The sequence below is a fragment of the Lynx rufus genome, unplaced genomic scaffold (assembly GCF_022079265.1).
Source record: "Lynx rufus isolate CCGP_SWC_20201006 ecotype Redwood Valley unplaced genomic scaffold, mLynRuf1.p SCAF_6, whole genome shotgun sequence".
NCBI lineage: Eukaryota > Metazoa > Chordata > Mammalia > Carnivora > Felidae > Lynx > Lynx rufus.
The window spans coordinates 47,857,665-47,874,706 of NW_025814878.1; the positions used below are offsets into that span (position 1 = coordinate 47,857,665).

At 40.3% G+C, this 17,042-nt stretch overlaps 1 protein-coding gene across 1 annotated transcript in view; it reads right to left on the reverse strand.

Moving 5' to 3' along the window:
* The window catches only part of ARMC2 (armadillo repeat containing 2), a 95,134-nt gene that overhangs the window by 43,431 nt on the left and 34,661 nt on the right, over positions 1-17,042 (reverse strand). The window contains exons 6-9 of the mRNA XM_047102467.1: positions 15,522-15,620; positions 11,232-11,407; positions 5,886-5,988; positions 4,591-4,814 (exon numbers count right to left, since the gene is read on the reverse strand). Coding sequence (XP_046958423.1) covers positions 4,591-4,814; positions 5,886-5,988; positions 11,232-11,407; positions 15,522-15,620 — 602 coding nt within the window. The remainder of the gene's footprint in view (positions 1-4,590; positions 4,815-5,885; positions 5,989-11,231; positions 11,408-15,521; positions 15,621-17,042) is intronic.

The following is a 17,042-nucleotide window of genomic DNA, read 5'->3' on the forward strand; positions in this document are numbered from 1 at the left end:
CAGTTGGTGAGATTCAGCCCTGGTCGGGCTCTGCACTGACAGTGTGGAGCCTTCTTGGGATTTTCTCTCTCCCTCTCTCTCTGCCCCTCCCTGGCTTGTGTTCTCTCTCTCTCAAAATAAATAAATAAACTTAAAAAAAAAGGTTAAAAAATAGTTACATTATATACCTATAAATTACCTAACTATAAATGTGATACCTTGAGATTTCTTCAATTACAGTAAAGCAGCTGTGTACATGATGTTGTCAAAACGCAAGAGGACAGACAAGACACCAGGGCAATCAGAGCTTGGTTGTGATTATGACATATATAGAAGACTCTTCCCCATTCCCTAGGAAGGGGGTATGATGGAGACCACAACAAACTTTATGATGGAGGTGATTCTAGTAGTCTACCTCCACTCTCATGTTATACCTTCCCAAATGCTAGGCTTTAGAAGTCAGACATGAACCTAACACCTCCTGATAATTCATTCAAGACCAACATTGACAAATCCCTATTTCTGTCTGTCACCTCCTTGGGCGATACAATTTACTACTGGCATTTAGGGGGTCTTGCCTTTTGTCTGGCCTATATTTGTCTTTTTCCAACTTTTGGGGGGCTCTCCTGAAATCCTAGCATTCTAGAATTCAGTAAACCTACACAGTTTAAACTTCTTTACTCCTGCCATTTTACAAAGTCGTATCTCCAGTTCTGTATTAATACTTGTACTTGGCACATAGGCAGCGATGCCTCGGTTCCTCTGAGCAGCTACAGTCACCCTCTCAAAATGCTATTAAGTATATGGTAGGCAGAACTGAATGCAGCATTGAACGTGTGTAAATACCATGATTTCCATGGTAGAAGAATGAGGCATCAGAATACTATTATCTGGACACGGGGTATCTCCAGACGGTAGGCCCCTACTGGCAACTGTGTTCCTTACCCCACCCAGAACACGCCTGGCACAGAGCAACACCTGTGAAATCAATCTCTCTTGATTTCAGCCACACAGTGAACAACATAAACATATATATACATATATATATATATATATATATATATCCATCTCCCTCTCCATATATATATATACAAGTGAGAAACAACATAAAGAAAACCTTCAAGATCTCAGAACTTCGTGTTTTCCTGTAAGCAGCTTTAGCCCAGATGCTGTGGAGGAGTCTTCCTTCCACACCCACTCCTTGACCTCTTCCCTTTAGCTCTATTATAATCTGCCCCGACCCTAATAACTGCAGCAATGCCTCTTAACTGGGGCTGCTGTGTGTGAGAGCTCTGCCCTCCAACCAGTCTGTGCGACTGACACAGTCCCCTCCCATCGCTTGTCAGCTTCTTGGTCTTTTCCAATTTATTGTCTCGTGCATGTTCGTCTTTCTGCCACTCTGATCTCCCCTCCTCCTCCCCATGCCCCCACCTCCAGCGGCTCCTCCAAGTCCACACTCGATAGCCTGGTGTTCGAGACTCAGGGCTGTGGCCTCTGAACCTCACAGAACCTCTCGGCTCTGGACAAGCCTACCTGCTTGGCATTCCCCAAACACACCCTATCCCATTCGCTTCGTGCCAGTTTCCCAAATCCTACACAAGCTTCAGGCTCCAGCTTCTGGGTGCCCAAGAGGGCAGCTTTGGGGAAACAGAATGACTCCAGCATTTGGGCCACATGCTAGAACGTATAGCTCTATAACAGGAGGTGCCCAGAAAGTGTGCTGAAGCTACTGAGGTTCTCCGGGTTGAAAGTCATAGAAAAGAGGAAGTCACAACTGTGACTACCCTTGTAGTCACAGTTACCTACCCTTGTCGTTTTGGTCTTGCCAGGTTCTCTCTGGCTTACAGACATTTTATTGGTACAGCCACTGTAATCAACTTATTTTTTCTATTGAACAAAGTTGCTTTTTAAAAATGTCTCATGAGCTAGAGTTACCAAGTTCTGAAAACTAGTATGAACAAACAGTTCTGTGCATGGCCAGATCTGTTTGGTTGAATTTGCACATGGGCCGGCTACTGAACAGCCAGTCAGTGTTACACATTCACAGGAGTAGAGATTTTCATCTGCTCCTATAATGAAGTCATGTTGCTTACATTTTATCAACTGTATGATACACAACAGCTTTTCTTCCTTTTAATTAAATATGAGGGAATGTCTAGTTCAGGGGGTCCCATGATAAAATAGCCTAAAACAAGATCTCCTTCCTCCCAGATCTGTAAACACACACACACACACACACACACACACACACACACACAGAGTGACACTGTATAGATGGTGCAAATGGGGCCTGGTGCCCATCGCAGGAGTGCGTTCTCAGGTGGTGGCACTTTCTCCTGCTGGATTGTGCTCCAGGGAGAAACCTCAGGCATGTAAGCCCTGGCTATGCCAGATCCTAGACAGGTTCAGAGGAGGGATCTGGGGACAATGACAGTGCCTGGTGAGCAGTGGCAGGCAGAGAGGAAGAAGTTACTAGAGCGCCCCTTGTTACACCACCTAGCGGGGTGCATGGATGCCAGGAAAGGAAAAAGACATCTAACCTAGTGAACCTAAGGATGCTGAGTGTAGGTGGAAGGGAAAGAAGGGGAACATGGGGATTACCCTGTACTTACTGGTATACACTGGTCCTAGTTCGGGACTGGCGATCCAGGTTACAAGAATACTCAGTGCTCCTTGGGGCACCTGGGTGGCTCATTTGGTTAAGTGTCCGACTACTGATTTTGGCTCAGGTCGTGATCTCACAGTTTGTGAGTTCCAGCCCCACATCAGGCTCTGCGCTAACAGCCTGGAGCCTGCTTGGGATTGTCTCTCTCCCTCCTTTCTGCCCCTCCCCCTCCTCAAAATAAATACATAAATATTTTGAAAAACGGTCAATGTTCCTTTATACCAACTGATCCTACTTCTATATAGTATATATTTTAACATATATAAGTATATAAATATATAAATAAACATATAAATTTGCATATGTTTTATTTTGTTGTATATTACAACATATATTATAGTATAGTATATTTACATATATATTTATATATGTGTATATAAATGGGTTGGAAAGAGATTTTTTAATCAGACAAGAATTCTAAAAGCCATTGCATAAAAATTAAAAAGAGTGAATATCCCAAAAGGAGAACAGTTCAGAATTTGAGGTACATCCTTATCACAGAATATTGTGCAGTCATTAAAAAAAAAGTAAAATAAGTCTCCAAGGGGTTCTTACAATGTATTGTTAAATGAGAACAGAGAAGTGCATAGAATATCCCATTTTTGAAAACCTATGATTGCATTAAAAGGTACTGAGCACATCAGTGTGGACAATAACTGGTTGGAACAGGAGAAATGAGGAAGGAAGAGGGTAATGGAAAATAAGGGAAAATAAGTGAGAATAGCTATTAAAAATAAGATGGTTCATGATAAAAACGTAAGAATTATATAAAATTATGCATATGTAAGTATATATACATAAAATGCATGGGAAAATGTTTGCTAAAATGCTGGAGGTGTATTATCTCAGGGTAAAAATATTTCAGGCAATTTTACACTCTTCCTGATACTTTTTTTGCATTTTAATAAGGAAATATAATAATTATATAACCAAAGTAATTATTTTCATTGAGGAAAACTTTTGAATAACTCAATAACACTGGCAGTAAGAAAATAATGTTTCTAAGCCTCCCTAGACAAAAGATGGCTCATCCCATATAATTCTGAATCATTCACGACTAAAAGGGGTTTTCTTAATCTTTTTTCAAAATGGAGACAGACCACAAAGTCCAAAATTAATGATCATCATAAACACTTTAAGCATCTTTAAGGCAGGGCTCAAATCTAATTTTTAACACACTTTCCCCAAAGCTGCCAGCACCCTGAGTGCTCAATCAATCTTCATTAATTGGCAGGCACATTTCAAATCTCATGAAGTATTACATCAAAGATGCTATTATCTGATATACAAATCCTATTAAAAAGTAAAATCTCATCTAAAAATGAACATGAGAGCTGAAGCAGCTCCAATGAAAATAATTTAACTATGAAATTTAATCTGCCACAAAAGAAGTAATAAAACTAACACGGAACAAATCTCTTTTTTCTTGCCCCTGGTCATGTTAAACAGATCTAGTTTTGCTAACCTTCATGCTTATAGTCTCAGGCCTGTGGGTCATCTCCACACCCCAGTATTGTTAACTTCTGCTTTTTACTGGAGGTACGAGATCCGTGACATTAGCTACCATGAACAATCTTCAGTCTTTGAAGCTCTAAAAGTTAAAACTCTGCATGTTAAAATTCTGGTAATAGCATGCAATTGTTTTGCAGAGAGAGGCTACTTTTTATTGTCTCAGGCCTACTTTCTCTGCAGGGTAGCGGAAATGGATTTCAAAGCCACACAGAGAGCTGTTTGGTGAAAAGCCATGGAGTGGCCTTTCCAGGGAAAATGGGCACACAGTGGGGCAGAGGTGGAGCAGTGGCTGCTGTTCTTGAACCCCAAGGCCAGGCACCCCCACCTGACTAGGTAACAGCCCCCTTGTTACCTGTTACACCTGGCAGGTAACTAGTGTTAGGTAACATAAAAACTAATTTTACACATATAACCTTTTCAAGTAAAATACTCACTTGGACTAACAAGTGGCCTGAGTTAGGCAGACATGTGCCACATTTCCTGGTGTTCTCATTGATTTGCTTTATCAAATTCACCAATATTTCCACAGCACCTTTGCTGATCATTTCATCGAGAAATCCTGGGTTTCCAGAAATGAATTTGATAGCCCCCATACAGTATAAAAAAGCTTCAGTGTTAGTGTGCAGGTCTTCATTTCTCAGGACCTCCAATAATGATTCTGTCAAGAAGATGAATTATGACAAATGTATAACAGCTGGAGAGAGACATTTTAAAGCACTTGCATGTGAACACCAAACATAATTTCTAAAATGTTAGTGAGAACCTACATACAGATGCTTGTTAAGGGTTACTCATGTGATGTAAAGAGGAAAGCTTACATGTAGCAAAGACAAATCTCTGTAATAACAGTAACAGCAAAAGGATGGGATAATTAATATATAAATAAGAACACATTCTTGGGGCACCTGGGTGGCTCAGTCGGTTGAGCATCTGACTTAGGCTCAGGTCATGATCTCACAGCTCATGAGTTCGGGCCCCGCATCAGGCTCTGTGCTGACAGCTCGGAGCCTGGAACCTGCTTCGGATTCTGTGTCCCCCTCTCTCTCTGCCCCTAACCCACTCACATTCCGTCTCTGTCTCTCTCAAAAACTGTCTGCTGAGGTCAAAAAAAGAGGTCATTTATCCTATGTTGCAAAAAAAGAACTCCGCTGCCTTCCCGTCGATCAGCAATACTAATTCATAAAAGATTTCTATTTAGATAACTATTGAAGTATCTTAATTATTTAATGTTTAAGATTTAAACATTATTAGCTATTTAAACATTATGTAGCTAGCTACAGGGCAATAAAATTTCTCTACCTACATATTTGAAACACATTTGAGACACTTTGATGTCAAATGCCTACAACACCTGTCTTCCAGTTTGTCTTCCAAGTTTTTGTCATTTCTACTACATCAAAAGACCAAAAATTCCAATTATGTTAAATGCCATTAAGTGTATTTTGTCTGACAGTCAATCCAAGACCAGGAGATGAATTTTTAAACAGGCAACACTTGATAGTCACATGATGTTAATACAGACATTTAAAACAAATAGCTAACGAGGATACATTCAAAGGAATGTGGAAAACACAGAGACGGACAGAGCAACAATAGGCATCGCATCGCTTCTGGAATTAGTAGAAAATAAAGATATTCTAGCCACCATTAGTGAGAACTTTGCTCCCCAAACTTCTCATTCACACTCAAGTGCGACATTCACTCGGTGGTGGTGCTGAGTGATACTCACCCAGAATGCTGTCATTTTCAATCAGAGAGTCATTCTTCTCACTTCTGCTAATTTTGAATATAAGTTTGCAGACATTAAGAAGATTCTTTCTACTCACTTTAAGCTGCGGAGAAAGGAAACACTTATGTTTTTATCGCAGAGGGAAATAAAGACGCGCCGTAATTTTTTAACACGCACATCTATTTTAAAAGTGCTGTAGGAGTATTTTTAAAATGTAAAGAAGAATTCTAAGTTTAGGCTACAAACTTGCCAACTATAGTATTTAATTAACTCATTTATGGTAAATTCAATATAAATGATCTTTAGCGTAAGCATGCTTTAATGATAAGCCTTTATTTCTCAGTTCATAAAGTCTCATCCTTACATATGTGGTTATTAGTTACTTTTTAAAGAGTATGTGAGGATAAAAGCGGGGAGGATGTTGAGAAACTTAACTAAATGGGGCGATTGCTTTAACGTACAAGAGTAAAGGAACACAGATACCAAAATTCAGATTGAATTAACTTAGAAAAGAATACCTAGACGGGGGAAAGTACAATTCTTATCATTTAAATACAAGAAAACCAAAAAAGCAATACTCTTTGATTAGATAATACCTATATATTCATTTTTAAGGCTATTCCTGTAATGCTTTGAGATAATGGCGTGTAATGTTCAAAGCTTAAAATTACCTTCTAAACCATAGAAAAACATTCAAGTAAATTAAGCACAGGGGAAATAAAGTATACGTCAAATAAGCACAGTAGAGGGGGACCAACTACATCAAATGGTCTCAATCAGCTGTATGTCTCTCTAAAGTAGTGAAAATTAAAAATAAAAAACATCCTAAGTGATATTAGGAAATAGTTTAATAAACCGTGGAACATCAATACTACTCATATTGAGCAGTCATAAAAAGTGTAACTGTGAACACAACGTTAAAAAAAGACATTTATAACCTACTGCAAAATGGAAATATTATGTGCCCTCATTGCAAGAATGTAAAAGATGTTAGTAGGAATGAGGTCATCTAAATAAATATCTGTGTGAAAAGGATGGCATATGGGTCATTATTTTATCATTAAAAAGTATCCTTAAAATTATCTTCAACATCAGTTCGTTAAAAAAAAGATAATGGGATTTGTCAGACATGTTTTTAAAGATTCATTCTGTGCTTGATCCGCAAATACTAATGGGCTCCTACCGTGTATCAAGCACAGTGCTGTTCACTGTTGAAGCACAAGGACGAACATGGCCAGCCCTGTGCCGGAGGGGCAGAGGGATGGAAGCATTTATCCAGAGAGTGGCCTCCATGCGCCTCCCTGCACTGGGCCCCTCCACGTGTTACCTCAGAGCCACCTTGCACTTTAGGTGTTGTCATTTCCATCTGGCACCTGAGGAATCTGGGTGAGTATCAGAAGTGCAGACTCATAGTCCCCACCCAGCGGCTGCTGAATCAGAATCTGCATTTTAACAAGCTGCCCAGGGATCCAGTGCACATGCAAGTCTGAGAAGCTGCCTTGTGGAAGCCTCACAAACTGTTAACACATGGCAGGATGGGGATTCCTTCTGTTCTCAGGAGGAAAAAGGAAACGGAAATTAAACAAAAAATTTTAATGCTTAGGTGTTTAAAAAATAATTTAAAAACTGAGAAAATAAACTGATAAAGAAAATAGAAAGAAATTCTAAATGAATGGAAATATATATTGTCCTTGGTATTTGGGAATATATTTTAAGGTTTGAATTAAGTTCTAGTTAGTTAACAAATTTGATAAAATTGGTTTCAGGTGTAGAATTTACCAATTCATCACTTATATATAGCACCCAGTGCTCATCACAACAAGGGGAATACATTTTAATCAGTTAACAGTCCCCTATGACACTGTGATATGTAGCACGTGTTGTGTACTTAATAAAACTTGTTGAACAGGGCCCCTCGGTGGCTTAGTTAAACGTCTGACTCTTGATTTCCGGTCAGGTCATGATCTCGTGGTTGGTGAGTTGGAGCCCTGCGCGGGGCCCCACACTAACAGTGCGGAGACTACTTGGGATTCTCTCTCTCCCTGCCCCTCCACACCTCTCAAAATAAATAAATAATCTTAAAAATAACATAACATAAAACTTGATGAATGAATGAATGAATGAATGAATACAACTAACCTCACCCCCCGCCCCCCACCCAAGTCTTACATTTTTAGTGAAAAGTGACAGAGGAAAAATTACAACAACTCATGTCAGGGTTTTCATTAAAAAAATCAATCAATCAAACAGTCAGTCTACAATTTCCAAGTCTGCTCTAAGGTCAAATTACTTTCAAAGTGCATTCCTATACCTTCTCTTTTGATCACTGTAAAATTATGACTCTGGAGCATGAAAAAGTAATCCTAAGTTGCATGCAAGGAGCGCAGACAACCTCACATGAAACAGCTCTTTCCCCCACACTGTCCATCCCCTTTCCTGTGCAGTGCACTTGGCCCCCAGTACTCATCCTCCCCGTTGGGCATTTTCTGCGTTTAGCAGAATCTCTCCTGCCACAGTGCCAGCCAGGAAGGGGCAGAGGCTACTTCATTCACTTGGATCCCCAGGGTCAAGGGCCCCTGGCACAAAGTAAGTTCTTACAGTGGGTAGTTTATTTCTTACATTCAAGACTGCAGTCTTTTCTCTATAAAGCAAATTTGGAAAACTAAAGAGAAGTTTAAAAACACTTATAATTCTACTTACTATGCATAATCACTGTTGACATATTGGTGTTTTTTGGTTTTTTTTTTTTTTCTGTTTCTCCCCCCTGTACAGAGAACTAGATTTTCCCCCCTCCTGAATATAGCTGCATTTATTGTGTATACATTTGTACTAAAAAATATCTTTTTTTAAAAGTTTATTTTTTGGGGGGGTGGGGGAGGGGCAGAGAGAGAGAGAGAGAGAGAGAGTGGGAGAGTGAGAATCCCAAGCAGGCTCTGTGCTGTCAATGCAGAGCCTGATGCAGGGCTCGAACCCACGAACCATGAGATCATGACATGAGCCAAAGTCAAACACTTAACCAATTCACTTAACCTGAGCCACCCAGGTGCCCCTAAAAAATCTCTTAATGTAGACTGATAAATTTTTGAAAGATCTTTTTTTTTTAAATTTTTTTAACCTTTATTTATTTTTGAGACAGAGAGAGACAGAGCATGAACGGGGGAGGGGCAGAGAGAGAGGGAGACACAGAATCAGAAGCAGGCTCCAGGCTCCGAGCCATCAGCCCAGAGCCCGACGCGGGGCTCGAACTCACGGACCTCGAGATCGTGACCTGAGTCAAAGTCAGACGCTTAACCGACTGAGCCACCCAGGCGCTCCAGAAAGATCTTTTGACACAAAGGTTAAAATTAAAATCACTGTCTGGCAAACCCCCCAACTTACTTAACCAAAAAGAAAAACAAGGCAAGAAATCAGAAAAACTGACATTATGCTCACCAAGTTTTTTTAACTATAAATAATTTTAAATGTCTGAATTGTAACACTACACTGGTAGGTAAAATATTGGCAGACACTAGAGAAGATATTAAAAACATCTTGGTTCCATATATCTTTATTATTACTATTATTTGCTTTTTCGACAGCTTTTTATGATGTGGCCTTTTTAAAACTTACATAGAATTCCAACACGGTGTCTTGCTTGGAACATTAGGGGAGATTCAGGTAGCAGATGGGAAGTTGGGATTGATGGCCTTGGAAGTCCCTCCTGACCTGGTTCTATAGTTAATCAGAAGGAACAACCTGCCCATCTCCGCACTCTGGAGTGCAGCCTGGCCAGTCTTGACTCTGATTCAGCAAGGCAGTCAATGTCACAGAGAGAGCCTTATCTAATCAAATTTGGTTCAGAACGCGATCGCTGCCTGGCAATCACTTAGCCCTTTGCCCTAAAATAAATTGTGTCATGTGTATAATTAATTTGAATGGCACCTTTTATAACCAAAATGATATTTTCTCGGCAAAGCACTGATTAATTTGTGGCATTTTCCTCCTCCTCTCTCTAGTTTTTGGCTTGGTTTGGAGCAAAACGTCTAGGATCCAGATGAAAAACCAAAGGCAGTCAATCCCTCAGCAGCTGGCATCTTGGGGCAGCTACACTGTAGAGGCTTCCAGCTCACAGGGGCTCTCCTGGGCCAAGGGAGTACCCCAAACCCAGGGTCAGAGAGAGGAAACAGGGTAAGCAGGCAGATATCTTTTTGCCTCTACCTACAACTTTTTCTTTTCTTTTTCAAGCTTATGTTTAAATTCCAGTTAGTTAACATATATAGTCTACCTACAACTTTTGACTTGAATTATCTCTGTGGCTTATGCTCTTTTTGCTTCATTAAAACTGATTGACCAGTTATCCTCAATGAGGGGATTAAAATACTGCTGAAATCACTATTTCAAAGAAATGCTACTTTCTGAGTCACATATTACAGTTTGTTTTTTTTTTTTTTTTACAAGAGGGTGAATAGTTTTTGATGACAGCTGAATAAGAATGTAGCTTCTTCAAAAAATTACATAGAGTACGTAGTCAGAATATTCTGCTTCATCAAAGACATCAAACTAAGGAACGGCGGGCACTCTTACTAAACTCTAAGTATGCCAATGCTTACCTTCCCTGTGTACTTTCAGATTTTAAATTATATGAATTATGGGTGTTAACATAATAGCTATCACTTTTATGAAACTAGGTCAACAAAGCTTCATTCATTTGTTTTAGCGGCTCTTTTAGAACATTCTATAATAACTGTGTCTTATCTTTTGTTTCCAACTGTTTATGGCTGTGGCAACAAAGCGTTCCCCTCAAACAATGATATCATTTTGTTCGAGACAGAGTTTCTACAGACTTTTATTTGGTGTCTGGCCTTTTCTTCTAACACCTCACGGGAGCCTTCTGTTACCACCTTCCCATGACCACATGCAGCTGTTTCTCTGTTTCATACTGGTTCATAAAGCACCTGGCCATTGTGTCCATGGCCCACATTATCCTAAGTTATTTATTAAATCATGTAGCAGAATCAAGCACCGAGCAGAAACCATGGGGCAGAAACCACAGCCTGCATGCTCCGATACTGATCTCAAGTTACTTGACAAGCTGTTTTGCATGTATTTGCCTATTGTCACCTTTTTTTGAAGCTTAGCCACAGTCCAAATGTAAGCGTTTATTTGAGCATTTTCCACGTACTCAGCCTTAGTTCCTTAGATAGTACTTCCCAAATTCTGAGATGTCAATTTATTACCTTAATTTCTTTTCAAGCTTCTAAAGGAACACACTGCATTTCTAATCTTCTTTGTAATATTTACAAACAAAGCGTTAGATAAAACTTTTAAGTGCTACAGTCTACTAGACCAGAGGAAAGAAAAACTTACTGCTAGAATAAGTTTTGCAAGTTTAAGGCTGAGCAAGTCTGAACCAATATCAACTAGTTTATATAGGGTCTTCAGGAGAATACTTCTTCTCTTAAACTTATTTCCAAGCATGTTTCCTTCCGCTAAAGCGTGATGAAGTTGTGTGCAAGCAGCACAAATTGTTTCAATGTTTTCTTCTGTCAGAGCAAAGAGAGTAAAGCGGCACTTACTAATTAAGGTCAAGCTTTCAAGTGTGTCAAACACAGTGTAAGTATAAAACCCCGTTGTTATTTCCCAGAACATCTTCAAATCCCTGAATGTTTTTTTCCCCTTCTCTTGTAATTTCCATCGACCTGCTTTTTTTTTCCTTTTTGTTGATCCACCCCCTATAATGTTGACTTATTTACTCATCGGTCAGTTTATCTAGAACACACAGTCTTTCAAAGAGTGCAGTAAAGAATGAATTGCACCTATTCCAGTTGGGTCTGCTTTGTTCCAAATGCTTTCCACCTCACAGTGCTTGGTTGGTTCAGTCTCAGCGAAGCACGGCACTGTGTCTCTGCCTCCAAACCTTTGTGGCATAGTTCCACTGGCCTAGAATGTTCTCCTCATCTTCATTCCTACTGATTTTGGTCCTTTAAGGCTCTGTTTATATTCTGGCTCCTCCAGAAAAGTCGCAGCCTTCTACATTCAACAAACATTACTCTGTAGCCTGTTTTTTTTTTTTTCCACATACACACGAGTGTTGTGTTATATGCCCAGTGCTCTCAAACAGATGCCATGCTAAGTGAGTAGGAATTGTGTCTTTGTATCTTTGTATCAAACAGAGCATGGTACAATGAGAATACTGTACATATCTTTGCATCAACAGAGCATGGTACAATGAGAATACTGTACTGACAATCTATAACATAGTTTCATATATACTGGCTTTCTAATATATCTGTTGATGAAAACAATGATCAATGTTTTTCTCTGAGAACAATGCTCATTATCTGAGAAAAGAGGGCTCAAATGGAACAAAATCTCAAAATGTCACCTCACCCACCATTATTTACAGGTGGTTATTACAAGAGAGGGGAGAGTAAAAAAAAAAAAGGCATTAGTTGGAAAATAGGAGAAACCTAGAACATCTTGTTTTATAGTTAGAAGTCTGAGGGCAACAATTTTTGAAAGTGGTATCCATACCAATAGGCATAAAGGAAGAAAATTACCACACAAAATGGAATATGAGGGGAAATATAAGAATCCAAGGTCTAAGATATTCAGTTGAAAAATATTATCTGGTAGATTCCATCACAGAATTTAAAATTACGAAACCAATCTTAAATAAATACCATAATGTGCTCTTAAAAGCCCACATAGAGGAAGTGTGTGCCTGAAGAAGGAAATGACTCAGGCCATTTTTAGCTCTTTTCAACAATAACATCTAAGAAAAAATTTTAAACCTCAATAGCTCAGTAACCTTCAATGCCTTTCAGTTATGCACTTAAATAAATGAATTTTTGGGAAATGACTTAGACTAACTTTAAATAAAGGGGAAAACCTGAGCTCTATTGTAAGAACGCTTTTGTTTTGTTGTTTGATTCTTCTGTTACTGGCAGTTTCTTCACAAACCCCAAGTCCAGGCCGTGGACCACTCTCTGGTAGAGGGTAGACCTCAAGGCATTTGTCTAATACTTCCCTCTGCAAACTCTTCAGCATGGGGCATTCAACTAGGAGTAGCTGTTTTAGCTTAAAATAAGTTAAAAAGGAAAGGCTCATGGGTCAAATTTTAAACTGTTGATCAAATTAACTTTACACCAGTTGGTTTGTAATAAATGCCATATAGCCTCAAAAGACAACTTGAACTTAAGAGCTTTCAAGATTCTCAAAGGGCTGAAGCTAGTGGGTGAAAGTTTGATAAGTAACAGAAAGCAATGTAGCCTCAAAGTAACTTCTCCCCCATGAGATACTTATTAATTGCAAAGGAGAAAACAGTAACTTCACAGTGGAAAAACCTAGATACCACCGTCCCCAAGTGATCAAAGTTCATACCCCCAGTAATGGACCGGATCAGCATCATGTGCCTTCTGCTATGATGCACTGAGAAGGACACAGCAGTACTCATGCCACACACCTTCCCCAAATGCCTAGTCTGGGTCTAACTGTGAGAAAATACCAGAGAAAACTAGCTTGTGGGGGCAGTCTATAAAATAATTGGCAAATATGTCAAGATCATGAAAGAGCTATGACAAATAACTTGAACTTATGATCCGGGATTTGCTTTTTCTATAAAGGAAATTATTAGGGTAACTGGCAAACTCTGAATATGGTTTGTATAGCATTGTAGGATAATTTGCAGATATGTAACAGAATGTCCTTGTTTCTTAAAATGTGTGCCAGAGTCCTAGGGATATGGGACATCGCGTTGGCAATTTGTTCTCAAATGGTTCAAAAAAGGAAAAAAAAACAATGCCTATGTGTGTGTGGTGGTGGTGGGGGGGACACTGAGAAAAAGAGAGCAAGAGGGGGGAAGAGAGAAAGAGAATAATGAAGTAAATGTGGTAAAACATTTATATTTGGGAAATCTGAGGTAAGGACATACAGGATTTCTTTGTACTATTCTTGAAACTTTTCTATAACTCAAATTATGGAAAAATAAAAAGGAAAATAAGAATTAAAGGAAGGGAAGAGGAGGGGAGAGGAGGAAAGGGGAGGGAAAAAGAAAGAGAGAGAGGGGGAGGGAGGGAGGGGGAGAGGGCAAGGAGGAGAGAGAGGGAGGAAAGGAAGGAAGGAAGGAAGGAAGGAAGGAAGGAAGGATGGATGGAAGGGGAAGGAAGAAAGAAAGATGCTCAAAAGCTCAAGTAACCCAGTCCTTCCCCCATGTACTGTTCTTAAAGTTGCATATGGGAGAGGGAGAGATGCCATACTTCAGGGCCAACAATCCTCCGAGAAGGCAGATTCACCCACATTTCAAATCCCAAACTCCAGTTCAATTTTCTCTGTTGGTGTTCTCAGAACTCTCGTAAAATCTTCCAGACTGAAGACTTCCTCTGAGACAGGCCTTCATGCCACAGGCCACTCTTCCTACTGTGCTCTCCCTAGCATGTTCTCCTTTTTTAACCTTTGCCCAGACTGATTGCTCTTGTCACTAGTTTTTGCACACATCTCCTAAAATAAAGGGCCCAAACTTAGGCTGGCTCGCTAATCTGAGGGTGAAAATTAGTAGCTGCAGAGGGAGGAAAGTCATCACTCAGTGGTTTTGAGCTGCAGTGGACAGAGATGATGGTCCAGTCTAAGCCACCATCACCTGGCATGAGAACACTGCCGTGCAGAGATTAGGTGGTTCCCCCACAGCCACAGGCTTAGTTAGTAGCAACACCGGAGCCAGAAACCCTGCCCAGGGCTCCCGCATGAACCACAAACACAGCCAAGTACAACAGGGAGCCAAGGAGCCGTGAGGCCATTCGAACCTTTTGGGAAGTAGGTCTTTTACATGACTTCGTTGCTTGCTGGGGAGGACTTACTTACCCTGCTTCTCTGAGGTCCTCTTCCCAAGGCTATCCTGTGGTTTGCTCCTCCACGGAGCACTCATTCCACAATGCCTGGTGAGGGCCTACTGTGTGTGTGTGCCAGTTGCTGAGCTTAGCCCGGAGCCGTGACTACAGCTCCAGAGGGAGCCCATTTTCACTACAGAAATGGAATCCCTAAGGAGCCGCGAAGGAGAGACGGCAGGGGTCATGCTCCTGACAACCTTTCCACAGGTCACCTTTTGCAGAGACCCACTGATCACCGGCCTTTACTGCTGGGACACTTCAGAGTATGAGGGCTGGGCGCACTCCAGGTTGCTTCCAGCTCTGAGTGGCATTCCCAACAGGTGTGGGAGCCTTACAAGAGTAGGAAATACACCTTTGGATCTAGAAAACCATCGGCACACCTGCCACAGATGCCAGTCTATGAGACTTAGTCAAAGTTTCAGGGGCCTGAAATCTGTTTTAATCTTTCACTTTCATGTATTAACTGTCACCCTGGAGAGTTCAAACCAGCATTTCCTTGGGCGGATAGAAGGTGATGAATTCGTTTATATTCCATGGGGGATTTTAGAAGTAAGCTCTCTTCCAGCATTTAAAGTGTAATTTTTAGTCACTAAAAATTAGGTTTGCATGTACTTCATATATACATTATTAGGTGAATAAAGAGATAACTCCATTTGTTTTTGAACATGTTCACAGAAATGGTAGTCAAAGCATACTAAAAATATCAGTGCAATGGGGAACATATAAATAACTACAGATATTCTCAATTTAAAACAAACTTTTTTTTTTTTACCCTTTTCTAATTCATGCAAAATCGGTACGATCCTTGTATTCCAAAAGACTTCGTCTACTTCTATTTCTGTATCCTTTTCTTGCAAGTTGGCTTTTGAGACTGCAAAAGAAACCCAGATCAGGAGAAAGCTGTGAAAAAGGAGTTGTACCTAGAGCACCATCCCAGGTCTGCTATTCATCACTAAAATTAACCAACTCTGTAATTAAATTATACCTCGCCCCCTAAGCCCAACTAATTCTAATTAGAACTATGTGTCTCTTAATAAAATCACCTCAAATCAAACTCAAGATAAGATCACGTAAAGAAATTAGAACTTTAAACTCTGGCTGGGACATTGTGTAATGTCTTAAACTTTGTCAATGTTGGAATTATTGTAAGGCAAACAGGTGGTTTTTGTTTTGTTTGTTTGTTTGTTTTCAAGTAAGCTCTACACCCAACACGGGGCATGAACTCATGACACTGAGATCAAGAGCTACATGCTACACTGACTGAGCCAGCCAGGTGCCCAGGAAGGCAGATAGTTTTGAGTTATTTTTTATTTTAAATGTACCACTCTGTACTCTCCGTAATATGGAATAAATAGAAAACTATAGATATGTAAAGAATAAGGATTTTGAAAATGTTTGATGAAAATTTTTCTCAAAGGAAGAAGGCCTGCAGAAACTTTCTTTCCTATAGAAAATAAAATGTCCACATCATTGTGGGGCCGTTGAGATTTTGTGCGGCGTGGTGGGAAAAGCCTGTGCTTTGGGCATTGACAGATGTCAGTTCAGATCACAGCTTCATCACAGATGTACTGGGTGACCGGGGTCTGGTTTTTCACCCTTTCTGAGCCTCATCGGTGAAACAGAAGACGAAAATCTTTGCCTTCGGGGCTATGAGAATTAAAAGACATGATATAGGTAAAGCTCAGAGCCCAGTGCCTAACGTCTAGCAACAACAAATGTGAATTTCATTTTCCTAATTAAAAAGCAACAGCCCATTGCTGTCTGAAGTTTATCCAGCTGCATGATACCAGCGAATTATCAAAAACAGATGCTGCCCATGAATGAAGGCTGTAGAAGAGTAATAGCTACGATTGATTGGGTACTTTAAGATGCAGCATGCCTCTATTTAATTTTTGTAACAACATTACGAGGAGGTGCCCAAATTGTCTCCATTTCCAGATGAAGAAAGTGGGGCTCAGGGGTATTAAGTTACCTGCCCACGGTCATATAGTTCCATAGCCCTTGCACTTGACCTCTCTCTATGCTATTCCACCCCTACAGCAAAAACGGTAAACTGAAAGGTAGGAGGGAAATGTGAATCATATTAGAAACTGCAAATCATGATTACATTTCACACAGGCTATATCTCACTATCTAAAGCAAGACAGTGTAGTTGGAGGAGGCACTGCTGTGCGAACCCTCAGGAGCAGTGCTTAGCCTCCCTTCTCTGAAGTCTGCCCCATAAGGCCTTCACATGGTGCCCAGTCTATACTGGTTTAGAGTCTGTGCCCGCTCAGAGTGGACCCGGTACCGA